We start from the raw sequence: 15,980 nt of genomic DNA, 5'->3' as shown, positions 1-15,980 counted from the left end.
TTATATGACGGCGACACAGTGATGAAGATGAAATGACGAAGAAGGAAGGACGTCGATGGAATGACGAAGGGCAGTGGGACGACGATGGCATGAGGACAGTGAGCTCATGATTCTGAAATTGACAACAACATAACAAAGCCTAAAGACGACAGCACGAGGACAATGTGATTATGACGAGTGTGTATCATAACTATGACCAGACGACGACAGCGTGAGGAGAATCGGATGACGAAACTGGCATGGCGAAGATGAAACGACGACAATGGCATGACGAGGTCGCTGTGAAGAACCGAGACTGATGCCATGGCTGCCTCAATCGATCTCTTTTAATGGATCTCCTAATATCTTTCGTCGCCATCATCTTCTATATTCAACATATTCCCGCCCTCTCCAAGACGCTCAAGTCGACAGCGTCGGCGCTTGAAGGGAAGGAAAAGACGTGCCGACTAGTGCGGACGCGCAAATATCAGCTCCTGTTTCTGTAAATATATTCGATCAGAAAAACGTCTCATGTTCAGCGAATTTTCCCACCATTTGACGCAATTCGTATTCGTCTGGAGGACTACAGCGACACCAAGTTCTTGCCGGAGGGTGCTCATTTCGCCATTTTTTGGGCCTTTTTAATACCGACCCCTCTGCACGGTTGCTAGGCCTATACGACTAGGCCTACTTTCCCAGGAGTCTTAGCTCTCGCACGCCTCCGTGCGCCCGCTAGTCCCAAGAATGTCCACGGAAGCGACGATGGAGGGGGAGCAAATCACCCCCGAGGAGTGCCTGCAATCCAGATGGACCAGGGTCGTTCCCAAGCGTACGTCGCAAAGCCATCCCGGCGTCAGCGGTCGGGCAGGTTCGACACAACGTGGCAACGGCGGTGGCGGCTCCCGCGCCCCCTCCGGCTGCGGCGTCGAGGCTCCCCCGCCTGCCGCGGCAGCATATTAAAATCATCACCTGCTCCAGAGGCGGGATGAACGTCAGAAGGATCAGTGAGATCAAGGTGACCCGGGCACTGGCCATGGCGGCTCAGCTCGCCCAGGTCGAAACGGAGGGGGACATCGCCTGCCCCAACGTGGTCCAAAACATCTTTGTCGTGAGTACGCCGACGGAGAACGCCTGCGGAAAGCTCTGCTCGTGGGATCCACTCGATACGAAGTCAATTCGTACTTGGCGACGCCGGATAACACGCGCAAGGCGATTGTGTGGTGCGTCGACCTCGACTTTGACAACAACCAGCTACGTTACGTGATCGTCCAGCCAAGGAATCCCAAGGCCCACCAAGTGAAACGCATCAAGGACTTTACCACGATCATCATTCTTTTCGACAGATTCAAGGTGCCGAACTACGTAATGTGCGGCACCAGCATGCTTAGCTGTAGGCTCTGCAGACGCCAGACAGACGTTTGCTACGCCTGCGGGTGGGTGGGTCACCGCGTGCCCAGCCCCGGAGACAACAAATTGCAGGGGATGTGGACTCGCGTCCCCCGGGGAAGACCATGAGTGCTCGCCCGAGTCTACCTATTGCAGGGGGCTCATCTCATGGCGGAGAAGGCCTGCAAGCAACGCATCCAAGTGCTGTACGTCGTCCGTCGCAGAAGGAGGCAGCGAAAGCGCGCCCAGAAAACACCTGCGCCGCAGGTGACGCCCCACTGCCAAGCACGTGTTCCGAGCGTGCCCAGGGCATCCTCGAAAGGGCGTTCCGCCACGCCAGCAGGCCGCCGCAGCCAGTCAAGAGGACGCTCCCACTACAGGGGACTCACTCGCTCGAGGGTCAGGATCCAAGGCAGATCGAGTCAAGCAGAAATCTCCAAAGGCAACGAAGGGTTCGCCGCCAGAGCACAGCACTCCTAGAGTTGTTCACTTAGAGCAGGAGAACGCGCAGCCCAGAGCCGCGTTGCAGCATCTCAGGGCCGAGTTCGAGTCCTTTCGTGAGTCATGTTCGTCCGCACCGCCCACGCTGGCTCCCAGGGAGCTTCCCGCGGAGGCGCCGTCGCTGGTGCGGTCCGCGAAGAAGCGTGCCCTTGCAGGCCCCAGTGAGGGAGAAGGGGACCTTCCAAAGCGAGATTATGAACTCCATGAAGGAGGTGTGTGAGTCAGGACACAGCTTCCAAGGCTCGGTCATGAACTTAGTAGAAGCGGTGGCTGCTCTCACGAGCAGAGTCAACACCCTCTAAACTAGGGTCAGTCTCGGGGAGTCAACTCCCGGCTCCTTGGGCAAGGTTAGAAGTGGTCTACTCTCAGAGGCAGAGGGTTTCAAAGGAAGTTCCTAATAGGCAAGGACAAGCAAAAGCTCCAAACATGGCAGGTCGGGATAACGGATTCCTAATCTGGCAGTGGAACTGCGTCGGTTCTTGTCGAGAAGGGTGGTCCTGCAGCCGTTCGTTCGTTCACGCGAACGTAAACCGCACGTCATTTTATTACAGGAAACTCTCAGGCAGGCGGTTTCGCTGCACGGTTACAGGTCTCATTCCGTCTTTGGCGCAGGCAGGAGGAGCATTGGCGTCCTCGAATCCAAGCGATGTTATTTTGTCGCACACTCCATGCGCATGGAGGTCGAACATTCGCTAAGCGATATCCTTCCCAAAGCCTGGCTAAAATCCAACACCTTTGTTCTAAACATATACAGTTCTCCCACGGACCAAAGACACCACTTCGCGTCCCTTGTGGCGAAGGCCGTGGGGCTGGCGGCAAGCTCTCCACTGGTGGCCGTGGGCGATTTCAACGCCCCGCAATGCCCCGCCCCACCCCGCATCGGTGACCTTTGGCAAACGGCCGCCAATCACTCGCTCGTATGCTCTTGACAGACCCGTCCTTCCCCACAAGAATGCGCACAGTGTTGACCAGAGACTCTACGCCGGATCTGACCTTCGTCAAGGGGGTCGGGCTGACCTCGTGGAGTAACCTGCACGAGAACTTGGGTAAAGATGACTTCATCCTGGCCACCTCTTCGACGTGTTGAACAACACCCCCCCGCGAATTTAAGGTGACGGATTGGGACATCTTTCCCAAAATCAGGAAGGGAAAGACTGCGGATCACACAGACTTTGACGAATGGTTGTTGCAATTAAATAAGGACATCGAGTTCATCCCCAAAACGGTCTACACGAACCTCAAGGTGGACAGGATGGACAGTCGTCTCACCCACCTCCTCGAGGCCAAGGCTGATTTCCTGGGCAGGTGGAAGGGGCAACCGCTCAATCGTAGACTCCATAAGAGGATAGGTGAACTCAATTACACCATTGAGGAACACTCACGCGCGCGCTAAGCAACAGTGGGCACGAGATTTGTAATTCGGTTGATGGGCAACTGCGCACTGGAGGCAAGTGAAATCTCCTGAAGGAGCTCCTAGACGAATGGACCTCCAAGGCCAACCAGAGACTAGCTATGTATAGGGTTTTGCACGAAGCCAAACAGGAGGACTCCACGGTGGAGGACATTATCCCGTCGTTGGCCGACAGATGTCTACCCACGGGCTCCTCGGGCGACGCTGATTACCCCTGCTACCGGGGCCTCGAGAGGAAGGACCTGGACTCTCTTTTCTCTAAAAATGAGGTTAGGGAAGCTCTTTTTGACCCTAACGACCATTCAGCCCCGGAGCCGGATGGCATTTCGAACAGGCTATTTCGCAATCTCGACGAAGAATCCATCGCCACGTTAACTGATGAGATCAATCGCCTGTGGGACTCGGATGACGTCCCGGACATTTGGAAGCTCGCGTCGGTAGTTCTCATTCCCAAGCCAGGTTGCGCCCCAGCCTAAAAGGCCTCCTACCAATCTCACTCACTTCGTGCGTGGGAAATGTCGAGGAACATGTCCTTCATAACCGGATATCTAAGTACATCGAGGAACGCAAACTCTTCCTCTACAGCATGGTGGGATTTTGCCCATCCCTGTCAACTCAGGACGTCATGAAACTCATGAAACACATCATCGATAGGGACACCCCAGACGTCAAGATGATCCAGGCGCTGGATCACGAAAAGGTCTTCGATAATATTTTGCATGGGCAGGTCCTCGATTCAGTTTTAGACATGGGCCTCCGGTTTAAGTTCCACGGGTTCGTCAGTTAGTTTCTTCGGGGCAGGCGCACCATTGTCAAGGTGGGCGAGGTAAAGTCTGATCCCTTCGCGCTGGGGGCGAGGAGCACCCAGGGTCGGTCACCTCGCCGTTTCTCTTCAACGTCGCAATGCGCGGCCTCTCCGCGCGCCTCTCCAAGGTGGACAGCGTTAATCACGCTCTTTACGCCGACGACATCCCGGTGTGGTGCAGTGCAGCGGCAGTGAAGGCAGAGTCGAGGAATCACTACAGGCGGCGCTGAGCTGCACGGATGAATACTTGGCAGGCGCGGGGCTCCGGCTCTCCCCGTCGAAGTCCGAACTTCTTTTGTATCGACCGACAAGGAGGGAGCGCATCCCCAAAGGGCAGGTCCCTCTCGGGAATGTCGACATCTCGATTCGCACGGCCATCGGGCAGGTCGAGGTCATCCGCATACTCGGTATGCTGATCGAGGCAAACGGTAGTAACGGACAAACGATCGCTCGTATCGCCACCGAAAAGGACAACATGTTCAGGCTTATCACTAGGGTCTCCATCAGTCGCGGAGAGCTGGGGGAGGACAACTTCCTTTGTTTGAAGCGCTGATGCGCAAGAGCATCAAAAAATTTGCTGGGGCTTAGCTAAGGTTAAGCCTGGATATCTCGAAGCGAAAAGGTTCGGTGATGCTTATTTAGGTTATGGATATGCTTACGGTTTATCTTATGGATATGCGTAGCGTTTAAGTTATGGATATGCTTACGGTTTAGCTTATGGTTATGCTTTGGTTAGCTTATGGTTATGCTATACGTGTGCCTTGTGTAGTTATGCAAATTGCTTATCAATGATATATACCATAAGTTATGCATGATTATTAGACTTGTTTATTCATCATTGTTGGGCACATTGTCTTGCGATTTCTGTACAGCCATAAACAGCTCTCTGTGTCAGTAGTCTCACTCTCTTCTCCTTCCGTGTTGAATGCGCACGCCTATTCTCTGGCAAGCGGGTACATAGTCGGCCTCCGCGATAAACACGCGCTTGCGGCGAACGTCAAACGATGACGCATAGTGCGCAGCAGTGGCCACCTGTGCCGAGTCCGAACACGCTTACGGAGCCAATTCCAACATACGCCGGCTCGCGCGAAGCGCGGTGTTGACTAGCGTAGTGAAGCTATTCGGTTCAAAATGTCATCGGCATCCCCATGGACATTAGCCCACGCAGCTGGGAGTCCACAACACCCTCGAGGAGGTTGTCGAGGCACACAAGACGGTCCAGGTTGTCAGGCTCTCTTCCTCGCCTACGGGGAGGCGGATTCTTGGGGTGCTGGATTGGAACCCCTCTGCCATCGGGGAAACGCGGTGCGTGCTCGACGCGGGGACGCGAGCGACTGTCACGGTCTCGTCGTTCCCGCGCAACGTGCACCCGCAACGCAACGTAGGCAGACGCCGGGCCAGGGCGGCCGCACTTCTCGGATCCGTCGCCGGCGATCCACGGTCGGTCGAGTTCGTCGACGCTGCCCAATACGGTTCGTCCGACCGGTTCGTGGCGGCCATGGTGGATCACAGGGGCAACCGCCTTAACGCCGCATCGGTGCGGGGCTCGTCCCCGACACTGGCCGAACAGGTCGCGGTGGGCTTCGCCCTCCAGGATGGGAGCAGACCACAGGTCTACACGGATTCTCGGTCGGCGGTCTGGGCCTTCACCACGGCTTCGATCTCGAAAGAGGCGGCCACCCAGCTTCACGGCAGGCGCATTGCCCCCTGCGTCATCACTTGGTTCCCGGCCCACATGGGGCCTCGGGTCTCCCCAGTCGCTCTCAAAGCGAACGACCTGGCCCACGCCCGTGAGCGCGAACTCACCCACCACGCCGGGGAAACGCAGCTCGCGAGCGCGGACACGGACGTGGACGAAGGGCTCCACGAGGACTCTGTCCACGCGTTCAATGAGATTACAAAGAACCATCAGCTAGGCAGGAGGGTCTACCCCTCGCTCCACGCCAAGCTCACCAGGCCTCAGTCTTCCACCCTTCACATGCTGCAGACCGGATCCTATCCCATCCTAGCCAGGATCAGCAGGTACACGCACTCGTTCGAGCCCGATTGTCCGGATTGCGGAGATCCCTTCTACACTTTAGAACGCATTCTCTTGTAGTGTCCCTTATTACGGGACCATGATCATCTCACCACGGAAGAAGAGTGGGAGAAGGCGCTGAAGAGCTCCAACCTCGCCGCACAGCTACGGGTTGCCCAGAGGGTCCGTGGCGCGGTGGTCAGGAGTGGCCTGCCCGTCCCGACGTGGGAGAGGCCTGCAGCTGCTCCTCCCTCGTAAAGGGGTTTCGGAGCCGCTCCACAGGACCTAAATAAAGTTCATTGCCTGCCTGTCTGCGCTTGCAAGCTGGCTGCCATGAGTGATCGGCGGAAGACCGTCCGGCCATTGAGTGTTCGTTCTGGGACGTCTTCTCGTGACAGTTGCCGATACTTTTCCGCTCTGAAGCGTCAAACGTCTGCACGTCATTTACACTACATTCCCAGGTTGTTCTTGTAAAACATCACAACTCGGTCAACTTATCTCATTCACCAGCAACTGGACCTTCACACAAGCGGCTCATTACTTTCTACTTAAGGTCCGTGAAGTGTAGCACGTACTACCTGGTCGTTGGCACTTTGTCTACAGCACACGTCAACAATCGTGTTCTGTGAACATCACAGTCAGTCAAATCCGTATATGTTCAGGATATCCCGACTTGCGTAATAGGACTTCTGCCAGCAGTGCTTCCTCTACCTGCGGCGGTTCGTAGGACAACTTTTCTGATGCTATCACCGCAATCCCTTAGAGTGCTGCTGCTTTCCGGTACCTCATTCATTCTCGGTCGACGTCACGGCACTGAAACGTCTTGCCTTGTTTCGCTTTCGTCTTTGGCTTGTTGCTCTCTCTTGGCTTTGCAAGGGTTTCATGGTGTCCACTCATTTTCCCGCTTTCTTTTCACATCGGCATATGCGTTCTCGTGTCGCATGGGTCCACATTTTCTGCTGCTTTGGTGGTAATCTTCTGCACGCCTTGAGCACAATTTCCGCTCGTATCTTATGTGAAACAATTGAGCCTGGATCTTCCTTGGAACGTTATCTTTTTTTTCGTGCTCGCTGCCATAAACTTGAAAACTGCTTGATACTTCTATATTCGTTTAATATTGTGCACTTCATCTTCCAGACCCTCCTCATTTTCTTTTTTTTTAGCTTCCCTTTCCTTCCATCGTGAGACATAGTTAACGGAAAATTCACCGGAATGTCTTGCTCTTCAATGACATAAGAACTGCGAACATCTTCAAGGCAGACACCGCAGTCGGAGCTCAATGCGCAATAAAAAACATATTTTCTTGCAAACGTCTTCGAATCGGTCTCTTCCGAATGCATTGGCCTGAGTAAAGTCGCAGCCCATCTGGTTGCGCGCTTTCTTGGACTAGTCGCTCTATCTAACACATTTGTTCTGATTTACGTAGCAATACTGCTTCCTTTAACTTCAGTGCTGTTTTGAGGCCTTCTTTAAAAATGATCTCATGACCTAAAGATTTGCTTCTGCTAGACAGATTTCAAATTCGAAGTCTTCGCATGTGTAGACGGCACTCACTATTTTATCTATTTCTATTATGTTACGTATTTGTCAATCTACGCTTTTCAAGTTCTGTGTTTTTGATTCTAGAAGTGAACGATTATCCTTTACCTTTCCGACACATTGTCACGTATCCGAGAGATCATCGCTTTTCTTCGTAGTCTCTTGAATATCCAAGCACATGACATTCTGCGTAACTTGCAGAAGCTTTATGTCCCCGTCTTCAAGTTGTTTCATTCTCTGATCTCATGCAAGGCAAGAGCTACGGGTGTTCTGCATACTTCTCTGGTGTAATGTCTAGTGTTGCTAGTAGCTCACGCATTCGATGATTTTGCTGATACGACATTGGTATCTCCAAGGAGAAGGTGACTCAGGTTGTGAGAACTCAACATCCCGGCTTCGCGAACATCGGAGGAATAATGCATCGTCACGCCATGACAACGGCGGCATAGTCACGATTGAATGACGACCGCTTGATTACGATGGAATGACGAAGCAATGAAAGCGCAGTAAAACACGTTTTGGGGCTAGTTGGTGCATAGCAATGAGAGCGCCTGTGTGAATATACGCCCAAACAAGATTGTCTCAACAGATATGTCGAGGGTTCCATGCCGTCCAGTACCGGATAAGTTTAGGAATTTTTGTTGTTGTCATTGAAAAGCTACACATAGCAAGTGTCACATACCCAGTAGCACATACATGTTAAAAGGGCGTGAAAAAGGTTCATTGAATAGTAGACAATAACTGCCGAGACGAGACGCCCGCGTTGGCGTTAAAATAGTCCATGGAACTGTGGCACATACCCGTGGCACATACCCAATAGCACATGCCCAGTGACCAAAGTTCGTGTCCAAGGGGTTCATTGAAGAGTGGCACATTACTAGTGGTTCCTACCCAGTTACCCAAGTTGGTCAGACGGCTGGTTTCGAAGCGCGTTCCCTCAGCACATCATTCCAATGCTCTACCCATTAGACGTTAAACTACCCATTGGCCTATGTAGGCGGGAAAGGATTAGGGACCCAGAAAAACAGGCACAAACATAATCCTATAAAAGTGCATGAAGTTCCCAAATAATGCTAATTGCATTCATATTGACAAATCCCCGTACAGCGAATTTCTAAAGCTGAAAATTGGCAGCTGTTGTTTTACGCTTGGTAGAACTAAAGCCCCTTAAACTTCGTAAAGTAGTACCATGCTTTAAAGAATGCCGCCTCCTCCTCGCGCGCTCATGCTGAGACCGACGCCGCGTCGCTATTGGCCAAATAGCATCACGTGGGCCTTCGCGCCGTGCAACAGCGCCATTTTCGCTCGAAAAGCGTCTACGGAGTGGCGAGGAGCGCATGTTGGCGCCGTTGCTATGGTCGAGCAGTGTAGGCGCGACCCCACATACTGCAGGGGAGTGCACGCCAAAGAATCAAAATACATTGCCATGCAATTCGGGCGAGAAAACTAGAATGCGGGTACATTAGGTGTACCTTTTGACTAAATGTAAAGAAGAGAGAGAGAGAAAGGCAAAGGAAAGACAGGGAGGTTAACCAGAGATTATCTCCGGTTGGCTACCCTGTTCTGGGGGAAGGGAAAGGGGATGCAATAGGTGAGAAAGAAAGAAGGATAAAAAAAGGAAAAAGAAAAAAAAAGCTAAGCACACACACGCACGTACACACGAACTATTTCTGTGGGCACTGTCACGCAACCCGCAAAGGCACTCCTAGTCTTACGCAGTGTCACCGTACAGTCCTGCGCCACACAGTGTACTGTCACAATTTGTCAGAAAGTCCCGTGTCTTTCAAGTATCGCAGCAGCGCCTTCATAGCGGATCGCGCTGATGTTCGCGTAGGCCAGGTTCCAAGGATCTTGTCTTCTGTCATTGGGCGCTTGTCCAGTTTGTCTAAGGTGGCTGATAGGACAGTTCTTTGTAGGTTAAAACGAGAGCACTGACAAAGAAGATGCTCGATCGTTTCGTTGCACCCGCAGAAGTCACACAGTGGGCTGTTGGCCATTCCGATAAGGAAAGAGTAGGCATTTGAAAATGCTACTCCAAGCCATAGACGGATAAGAAGGGTGCAGTCACGTCGTGGAAGCTCGGACGGAATATGGAGCCGTAAATTAGGGTCCAGAGTATGGAGGCGTGCACTTGTGAAATCGGATGAATTCCACTGGGCTAATGTCAGGTCACGCGCAAGCGTGGCAAGTTTTTTCGCTGCGTCGGCTCTCGAAAGAGGAATGGCAACGCAGTTGACGCCGTCATGGGCAGATCGGGCAGCTGCGTCTGCTCGATCATTGCCATGTATGCCACAGTGACTAGGCAACCACTGATATATTATATCGTGTCCTTCGTCAACTAGTCGATGGTGGACTTCTCTGATCTCTGCGGCGAGCTGCTCATGTGATCCATGGCGCAGTGCTGAGAGTACACTCTGTAGGGCTGCCTTGGAATCACAGAAGATTGACCATGCCTGGGATGGTTCCTCCTTAATAAAATGAAGAGCCGCACGCAGGGCTACGAGTTCAGCAGCTGTCGTTGATGATACATGTGACGTCTTTAGCTGTATCTTGACGGATCTTCTTGGTATCAGCACAGCGGCAGCTGCGCTTGCAGATGTAACTGAACCGTCGATGTAAACGTGTACGCGGCCACTGTGCACCTCATGTAAATGTTCTAACGTGGCCTGCTTAAGGGCAAACGAGGACATGTTGGCTTTCTTCATGATTCTTGGGATGGTGAGGCGTATGTCAGGTCTGTGCAGGCACCATAAAGGTAAGGATGGTCTTGCTGCAGGCATGTAGTTCGATGGCAATGAGGGGCGATTGGCATCAATTAAACGACTGAAAGTTGTGTGTGGCCTTTCTGTGGGTAGAGCGGCAAGATGGTGAGAAGGTAATCGGGCAACGTGCCGAATATGCGCCCTGAGAGCGTCGGTTGCCAAGTACGTTGATATTGGGTGATCTCGAGCTATGACGATCGTTGCCGCTGTAGACGCACACCTCGGAAGACCGAGACACGTCCTTAGGGCCTGAGCTTGTAGTCCCTGGAGTACACGCAGGTTTGTTTTGCAGGTGTTGCCAATCACAGGGAGGCTGTATCTTGCGAAGCCGAGGAACAAGGCGTTATACAGCTGCAGCATTGACCGCACCGAAGTGCCCCATGACTTTCCGCCGAGAAATTTGAGGAGATGTATTATTGTCAATAATCTCTTCTTCAGGTATGAAACATGCGGGCTCCATGATAAGTCTCGGTCAATAATTACCCCTAAAAAGCGGTGTTTTCGTGCATTTGCTACTGCTTGCCCATTGACCTTTACACTGTAACGCTTCATTTCCTTCCGAGTGAATGTAACAAGGCAGCATTTCTCTGAAGACAGCTCTAAGTTCTGTTTTCGCAAGTATAGAGATGTTATCGTAGCTGCCTTTTGCAGCCGTGCTCGTACCTGCAGCCGTGTTACGGCAGACGCCCAAATGCAGATATCGTCGGCATATATTGATACCTGAACTGTGTTGGGCAAGGATCGGACTAGGCCAACGAGCACTAGGTTGAAAAGCGTCGGGCTTAACACTCCGCCTTGTGGTACTCCACGGCACGTTTGGTGTTGAGTCGTGGCGCCATCCTCGGTCATCACGAAGAAATGCCTGTCGGTCAGATAACTGCACAGCCACTGAAAAGTGCGGCCACCGATTCCGGCTTCAGTAAGAGCATTTATGATGGCATAATGTGCTATATTATCATAGGCGCCTTTTATGTCTAGGAATAATGCAGCAGTGAGTCGTTTCCGGCGTTTTTGATGCTGAACGAATGTAACCAAATCGATGACATTATCTATGGATGAGCGCCCACGCCGGAAGCCAGCCATAGCATCTGGGTACACGTTGTAACTTTCCAGGTACCATTCCAGGCGAGTCAAAATCATTCGTTCCATTATTTTCCCTATGCAGCTGGCCAGAGCGATGGGGCGGTACGATGACAAGTTTAACGGTGATTTGCCAGGTTTGAGAAGTGGAACCAAGCGGCTGCATTTCCAGTCACGTGGAACCAAACCGTTGCGCCAAGACTCGTTGTAATGGTTTAGTAGCATGAGTCGTGCTGTCTGCCCAAGATTGGCGAGCGCCGCATAGGTAACCCCGTCCGGGCCAGGTGACGAAGAGCGCCTGCAAGTCGCCAGTGCCGCTTCAAGCTCCTCCAGCGAAAAAATTACATCCATGCGGGAATCCCGTGGCACAGGAGTAGCACATGGTGTAATTGCACGTTGGAACTGCAAGCTGGAAAGTCTTGAGCAAAATTCTTCAGCAATGTCAATTTCAATGTCAATGTCAGCAATTCGCCGGCGGGCTGAACGAAGATACAGGAGAACTAAATCCATCCATGATCTCCGAGAAGCAAGGCGGATGCAAAAGAAGATTCAACGTCGCATCGATGCACTACAATCTCAAAGATGGAAACGTTTCTATGAGTCCTTGGATCCACGTCAGCGATTATCTCAAATATGGAGAACCGTGCGTGGGCTTCGCGTATCACCACAACAGCGTGTCCCTTTCAAAGCCCTCGCTTTGCACCAAGGTCGCAGCGAAATGTAAAGAAAACTTTCAAAATGCAGTATGGCACACCAAGATGAAAATTCTCACATGCTCTAGGCAGTCATGAGTGTGAAAGAGAGGAGAAACTCTGAAAGAGTGGCGGAGGAGAGTGTCACTACTTTACGAAGTTTACGGGGCTTTAGGTAGAACAAGTGGTGGTGCGAGATGTGAGTAACGAAGGCAGTTCTGTGCGTGCTGAGGTGGCTCACTGGCGATGGCGCCGCACCTCTGAGCTCGAGGTCGCGGGATCGACTCGCGGACGCGGCGGCTGCATATTGGTTAGAGCGAAATGCAAGTCTGCTGCTGTACTTAGATTTAGGTGCGCGTTAAAGAACACTAATTGCGCCTGAAATATACTGTAGCCCGCAGCTACATCGTCCCACGTGACCTCTCGTGCAGTTCCGGGACAATAACCACGCCGTACCGCCCCGCACCCCTCAAAACAAACGACGAAACAAACATGCAAATAAAACTCCAAAGCAGGCTCCTGTGACGTCGCGAATTATGTTGAACTGAGACTCCGACTAACCAAATGTTTGTTCCTGAAGGACCCGCTGTGGTTGCGGAGTGGTTATGGTTTGGGCTGCTGAGCATGAAGTCACGGGATGGAATCCCCCTACATCTTGATTAATTTTAGGTTAATTTGTTCCTGAAGAGCGGGTTTAGTATGAAGATTGAAGCACTAGTCTAATTGCTTGCGTATTTATATTATTTATACGAAAGAACAAGTTCGCCTACACATTGACAAAATTCTGAGATTACGTAGTGACCTATTGATACCATGATCTCAAGTGCTCCACACGAAATAAATAAAGAGAACAAGAAAAAAACTGCGTGTGCCGAGCGGACATTTTGACCGTCCGAATTGCCTACTTACCATGGTTTATCAAGGATACTGCGCATGTTTTCAGAATTGTCTTTTTTTTTCACTTGCCTGTCTCCCAATATGAAGTTGCGTAAGAACGGCGAAAGAGGAACGGAATACACAACTAATCTAGACGAAGTCCGCAAATTTGGGTTTTGTCATGGAGCTAAACATTAGCACTGAGCTTCACAGCTTACTGCTAATGATGACCAGACGAGCGCTCTGTTTGCTATCCCGCATGAGAGAAAGGGGTCGTTGATAAAGCTTATGGAGGGGCTGGTTCGTATTAGTAATATAATTGGGCTTCACAGCTTACTGCTAATAATGACGTCATTATTAGCAGTAAACTGTGAAGCCCAATTATATTACTAATACCAACAAGCCCCTCTACAAGCCTTATCAACTACCCCTTTCTCTCATGCGGGATAGCAAACCGAGCGCTCGTCTGGTCCGTAACCGGATTTTATAGGATTTTTCTGTTCAAATAGTTGCTTATACGATTGAATTCACGTGCTATCTTGGGTGCAGGTACACAGAAGCAGTTTGAAAAGTTGGAGTCTTGGCAGAACCGTCTGCTGACGCCGTTCGATGTAAATTCGGTCATGCTGTATGGCTCATATGCATTCGCCAAGGCGCCAGATCTCGTCACCATGTTGGCCAAGGATGGAGGCTACCTGACGGAGGTCTACGATAAACCAGGAATGAGCGCCGACGACGTCGTTCGCGTCAAGAAACTCTACAAGTGTCCGAATTGATGTGTTTTTTGGGGGGGAACGGGGGAGGTGAGGGGGGCGTGGCTAAGAGGGAGGGGGTGAATGACGGGAACGCGTTGGCGTAGCGTAGCATTTAAATTGCGAGAAAAATTTATAACCCGTCTGCAATATTTAATTTCAGCAATTTTAACCCCCAGCAATATTCATAATCTATCACCCGCATTTTTTTAGATACACCGTATTTTGCGGTGTGATTCGCACCTCTGCATACGGCGCACCTACCAACAAAGGAAGGAAAAGAAGAAAGAGAAAGCCATGTACATACATTTAGGTGCACGTTAAAGAACCCCAGTTGGTTCAAATTATTCCGGATTGCCACATAATCAGATTGTTGTTTTGGCCCGTAATACCCCAAAATTTAATTTTAATTTTGAGCCCCAAAAATAGCCGCACTAATGAAATGAGTTGATGTACAAGACGCAATCTTGTATAAGACGCACGTCTTAACGGAAGGCACACATTGTATAACGCGATACTAATGCGTTCGCTGCACGTATCTTTGTCGCGAAGTGACGTACTTACTCGATTATGACGCGCTCAACTCTAACACTCCTCTGAATGCGGGATGTTAAGGCAACCAAAAAAAAAAAAGATCTAGCACCATTTTCCGTATGCACAAAATGAACTTGTTTTAGTCACATGAAGTGAACGTTGTCTGGGCTCTCACCGCGCTTCCTCTGTTAGGAGTGCCGACTCCCCTCCTCCCTGTAGCCACAGGGATGCTCCCGCTACTCGCAACAAGGTTATGAAATTATCCTCCTCTCTAAAAACAGAGTTCCGGGCACTCTCTTCTGGGGAGTATCTGCTTGTCCAATATTTCACTCTTTTTTCGAGAGTCGATCGACCCTCTTTGAGAGAGAGTAGAATAACTCCTCCTGACAGAGTTTTATTACTCTACCGCAAGGGGGTGCTAGTACTCTTCCGTAGAGTGCTAATACTCTCCCTACAAGGGTAAGTACTCGCCCAAACCGAGTAGTTCTACTCCTCCAAGCCGAGTGTTTCTACTGCCCCAAACAGAGTGCTTGTACTCCTTCAGAACAGAGTGCTAGTACTCTTGCCAATAGTTTGAGAGCACGATGTAGAGCCACGGTCACGTTAGAAAGGATTCACGATACTTACATGTGGGGAATATTTGATTCCTTCATAAGCAGCTCCTGCACTTATGGTTTAATTGGATGTAATCTGTAGTCACCGAGTTACCCAAATGAAACATTTTCTCTCTGAAAAAGTCAAGACCTTTGTTGATCGGTCACAAGACAAAGTGAATAATAATTTGAGAAGCATACTAACACACACATAAAATCAGATTACAATGACGACCATGAACTTTACCACACATCTTGTAATAAAACATATCTATATTCTCTAAACTTTCTTCAGTATTACAGTGTAGATATATCTTTTATTTTCAATTGGCTCCACCTTCTCGAAAATAAAGTATACAATGGAAAGTTAAACTTAGAACAAACATGTGGCAACTCACAAAGTATTGACACTATAATCGGAAAGAAATATGCGCCACATTATTGGCCAGCAAACACATTCCTACCACAAAACACGAGCACTTATATGGCACAGGTTACCAGATGAGCTGCTAAGCATGGGGCTGGTAATGCAGATAAATTGTGCAAGAAACTTTTATTGCGTGCCATATTCTAAGACAGCAGCTCATTTGATAATGTCCTGTACGGCATGTGGATGTTCTTGACTCAGAGTACAGTGCATTTAGAAATATGTTGTATATTCTCATGTGAGGCCGCAGGCCTGGCTAGCTTTGTTTATTTTTCACATAAAGCTATTCATGTATGGGCTGCCCCCCATTGTTTCTAAGCGTGTCTTGTGGTGGTTTTGCAGCAATATCCTGCCCGGTCTCAAAGTGGTACAGAGGCGTATCATATTTACTATTAGGTTGGCCTCCTCACGAATGTAGTTTCCTGGTGCTGTTGAGATTGATCCGTTACACTTTCTCATAAATAAATAAAATAAAATTTACAATATTATCTAGTGTGTAGCAAATGAGTATGAAACTGCACGAAGCATTGACATTAAAATCTAGCCAATCAAATTTCTTGTCATATATGGTAGCTCTTCATTCCCATTACGGTACGAATGTTATACTTCTGAGGAGCAGCTTGCAT

The 15,980-nt window shown here is 50.3% G+C and overlaps 1 protein-coding gene across 1 annotated transcript in view; it reads left to right on the top strand.

Moving 5' to 3' along the window:
* Positions 1-13,833, top strand: part of LOC135913800 (astacin-like metalloprotease toxin 5) — an 86,861-nt gene extending 73,028 nt beyond the window's left edge. Inside the window, exon 6 of the mRNA XM_065446492.1 lies at positions 13,598-13,833. Coding sequence (XP_065302564.1) covers positions 13,598-13,824 — 227 coding nt within the window. The 3' untranslated portion in view covers positions 13,825-13,833. The remainder of the gene's footprint in view (positions 1-13,597) is intronic.
* The last annotated feature ends 2,147 nt before the right edge of the window (positions 13,834-15,980 follow it).

This window comes from Dermacentor albipictus, chromosome 6 (genome assembly GCF_038994185.2).
Source record: "Dermacentor albipictus isolate Rhodes 1998 colony chromosome 6, USDA_Dalb.pri_finalv2, whole genome shotgun sequence".
Lineage (NCBI taxonomy): Eukaryota > Metazoa > Arthropoda > Arachnida > Ixodida > Ixodidae > Dermacentor > Dermacentor albipictus.
Note: the sequence above shows the minus strand (reverse complement) of the source record. Positions and strands in the feature narration are given on the sequence as shown.